Genomic DNA, 3,978 nt, shown 5'->3' with positions numbered 1-3,978 from the left:
AAATTTAAAAGTTTTGAAATAGAAAGAAAACAACAAATTATCATTTTCTCTTTTATTGAAGAATTTTGGTTCAGTTTTCAAAAATGATTTTTTTTATTTTTTAAAATAAATGTACCAATTAAGTTTTCATTGAGAGTTTTTATTTTTTAAGTTCTGAAAATAATAAAATTATTTTTGAATCCACTATAACTATGTCTACTATAATTATTATTCGAAATTTCCTAAAATTATGACAGAATACTTATTATAACTATTACGAAGGTTATCACGTAAAAAAATTAGTTATAAATACCGAAATTATAAAACCCACCTAAGTTTTTGGCAAAATAATGTTGCTACTTAAGGAGCTATATATACACATATAAAAAAAAATAGAAACTTATACTTCTTTACACGTGTGAAGCTCCAAACTTTGACTATTTATAGGGATGATTCTCTTACGATATGTTTTGACGCTCTCTCTCTCTCTGGCTGAGCCGTATGAGAAGAGAACATAACAAAACAAAGAAAGGCAATGGATGTACAAGATACCCCTAAAACATCCTCAAAGGTACGAACAAAACATAGTTAGATCTGGTTCCATTTCTGAGATCTTTTCCCACTTTCCAATTTCAATTTTCTTTCTGATATAGTAGTTTTCTTCAGATTTGAGCTCTTTGCAACTGCTTCATACGATTTGGTTTAACTGTCGTCATTTTTTTTTTCATTTGGGTTATCTAGAAAGATTGATTACTGAAAATTTGTTTATTATTTTTCTCTGGGTTCGCTGATAATTAGAGCTGACATTGCTTTGAAACATTGTATTAAAACCCTTTTGGCCCTTATTAAGAATTGATATCTTTGGTTCTGTGGATTGTTAATATATGATTCATAAGACAAACTAATCTTACTGTAAATTATTACTATGAAAGCACATCAAAGGTTTGATAAGGTTGGTTGATGACGAAATAAAGATTTGGTGTTTTTTTTTCTTTTCTTTTCTTCCCAATGCTATGTTCTCCCAAACATTAGGAATCTTGTTATATTCTTGCAAAAAAAAATTAAACCCCAAATCCAATTCCAATTTGAGTGGAACAAACCACGGGACTTAACACCCTATCTCTACCCTCGTGTACATGAGGACTAAAAAACGAGCATTGCTCCTCGTCGCGATAACTTGTAGCAACACGGACATATGTTTATTTTTATTATATGTTGCTCTGACAGATCGGTACATCATTCAGTCTGATCAATATACAATCCAAAGCAAACACCTCAGCTCGGGATGAAAATTTAACCGAGCTGAGGATCATAGATTATTTTAAGGTTAGATGCATATGCTGTTGCGTTGATGGTTATCTCATTTGAGTTAATACTTAGTCATGAAATTGTTTTGCTTTTGTTTTTTAACATGAGGACTCTGAAACTCACTCCTCCATCTGATAAATTCTCATAGCAGAGATCACGGCCGGCGTTTCAAAGCTCAGTAAGTGTATATGCTGCGCAGTGTGACAATTGCCGCAAATGGAGGGTGGTTAGCTCACAAGAAGAGTTTGAAGAAATCAGAAGCAAACTCAATGAGGAACCATTTACTTGCAGCAGAAAACCCCAAGTTACTTGTGATGACCTTGCTGATATAGAGTATGATGCCACAAGAACCTGGGTCATTGACAAGCCTAACCTTCCAAAAACACCAACTGGATTCAAGAGAAGTTTAGTGCTTAGAAGAGACTACTCCAAAATTGATGTTTACTACATCACTCCTTTGGGGAAGAAAGTGAGAACTCGAAACGAAGTAGCGGCCTTTCTCAAGGCGAACCCTGATTATGAAGGTACTGTTTCTCCTGAAGAATTTTCCTTTACAGTACCAAAGATAATGGAAGACACAATTCCTGATGATATTGTCCCTAAGAAGAGCTCAGCGAGTGCTAGTACCAAAAAGAAGCTTAAGACAATGCAAACCGAAGATCAAGAGTGAGTTCTCCTTATTCTGAATCCAAGTTTAGGTGAAATGAACTTAATTTGGTGCAAGATTTTTATAGGGGTCTGAATGGGCGGCGTTTTAAGGGCTGGTTGCCATGTTGTGATTTTCTTTAATTCTTTTCTTTTCTGTTTAGAATAAGAAACTAGGCATAGAACAGATTCTGTAGAATGAAAGAACCAAAATATACCAAAATATACAGTCCAGCTTTTTCATCCATAACATGTTACTTAGTACTACTCTTTATTTGCCTTTTGCCGGTTTGAATCCGTCAACTTACATATAGGGGAGTGCCAAAACTGAGTATATTTTAACTTGATGTGTTTTTGTTTTTATTTTTAATTAATAATTCATGGTGCTTCTGTATGTTTTTTCTTTCTTTTACATTTATAATCATGAAGAAGAAAATGTTTATTTGTGTATTTGGAAAATCATATGGTAATTGGATTTAGATGTAATTAGTGGGAACTAACTGGTTACATGTATATGTTTAATTAAGCAATTACATTATCATCATATAATTAGAAGTAGTTGAGAAGTTCAATTACACTCCAATTCTTAAGGAACATGAGAATTGGTGTAATTACGCGTTATAATTATTTAAAAAAATGTAAGAGCTTTGATTAAATGTAATTATTAAAGGAGTAACTTCTAAATACATTCTTAATCAAACAATATTGTAATACCTAATTCAGTCTACTTGATTGTTTTTTTAACAGATCAAGCTAATGAAAGGGTATTTGAAGCTATTAGTATTTGTATTATACTAGTTAGGATAATAAATTGTCATGGATTCATATTTTAAGTTGTAGAATGATTGCGGCACCTTAACTCTTCGAAGTCAATGTCAGTTTTTTGACCATCCCAATAAAAAGCAGGTAATATTTTTCGCCTCTTTGTGTGGCTTGTGCATGCATTCCTCTCTTGAATGGCTCTTCCGAGTCTCGTTGAAAAGTAAGAGTAGTAATGATATGTGCACTCAAAATATGCACACAAACATTATACATTGTGACGTGTTACTATTTTTTTTAAAACAGTGGGTTCCAATTTTAATAAATGTGATTGACTAGGCTAAACTGCCACGTCACTGTGTGTAATGTCTGAGTGTATATTTTGGGTGCACATATCATTACTCGAAAAGTAATTATTAGTGTATCTACACATCAAGTAATATAGTCAAGATATTTACACTTCTCAATACGACAAGGCAAATTCGAACTCATGAATAAAAATAAAAAATAAAAAATCAATCCTCTTTTTCTCAGGTGAGACAAAGGCATTCAAGATAAGGCTGTAAATAAGGGTTGATTTGTTTGTATGTGATTTAATATTTATATGTGTATGATCCTGAATGGCATATATTTATTAAAATTGGTCCATATATTTTGTTGCGCACCTCTGATTTGATCATTTAATATCAACAATTGGTACCTGAGCAGTCTATACACGTGTATATATATATTAAATATTGTGTGGGTTTCTTGCATTTTTTATATGTATGTTGATATGTATATTGAATGGATGAATATGTTTTTTGAATGTATGGTTAAATGATGGATCATTAATTATATGGTGCTATTGAGTTAGAAATTTTATTGTTTTTTTAGATCTTGTGTAAGCCATTAAGGGCATAAGATTTTTGTAAATTTCTATTTATGAAATATGTATTGTAAAAATTTGTACACAAGTGGAGGACCCGAGCCACTAGCCATGGCAGCAGCCCGAGCCCTCTCGGCCACCTACGCAAAGCCACGCCTAGCCTGCCTGTGCACCCCTGCTTGGCCCCCTGTGCGCGCCCATGTGTGCCACGCTTGATGCGCCTACATGCCCAGCTGCCCATCCCGAGCTTGGCACCTTGTGTCGCCAGCCCTAGGGCACCATCTTGGTGCCCAAACCCTAATTCCTATTTTTTTTTTTGTAAATATCTTTTATTTAATTAATTTTAAATTATTTGAATTTAAAAATTTAATTATCTTATTTTATTTTATTAGAAAATAAAATATATTTTAGTTGATTAA

The 3,978-nt window shown here is 33.0% G+C and overlaps 1 protein-coding gene across 4 annotated transcripts; it reads left to right on the top strand.

Moving 5' to 3' along the window:
- The first annotated feature begins 412 nt into the window (after positions 1 to 412).
- On the top strand, positions 413 to 2,326 carry LOC133792463 (methyl-CpG-binding domain-containing protein 4-like). 4 transcript variants are annotated; one of them, XM_062230376.1, is made up of 3 exons: positions 451 to 550; positions 1,207 to 1,305; positions 1,439 to 2,326. In XM_062230376.1, exons 1-3 carry the CDS (start codon positions 515 to 517, stop codon positions 1,955 to 1,957), a joined length of 654 nt encoding a protein of 217 aa, XP_062086360.1. In that variant the 5' UTR covers positions 451 to 514; the 3' UTR covers positions 1,958 to 2,326. The 4 variants fall into 4 exon arrangements, with proteins under 4 accessions (XP_062086367.1, XP_062086363.1, XP_062086360.1 ...); XM_062230372.1 differs by having other exon boundaries at positions 1,436 to 2,326; XM_062230383.1 differs by lacking the exon at positions 1,207 to 1,305 and having other exon boundaries at positions 413 to 550.
- The last annotated feature ends 1,652 nt before the right edge of the window (positions 2,327 to 3,978 follow it).

The sequence above is a fragment of the Humulus lupulus genome, chromosome 1 (assembly GCF_963169125.1).
Source record: "Humulus lupulus chromosome 1, drHumLupu1.1, whole genome shotgun sequence".
In the NCBI taxonomy this organism is placed as follows: Eukaryota; Viridiplantae; Streptophyta; class Magnoliopsida; order Rosales; family Cannabaceae; genus Humulus; species Humulus lupulus.
The sequence above is the reverse complement of the archived record's forward strand: the minus strand, read 5'-3'. Positions and strand labels throughout refer to the sequence as shown.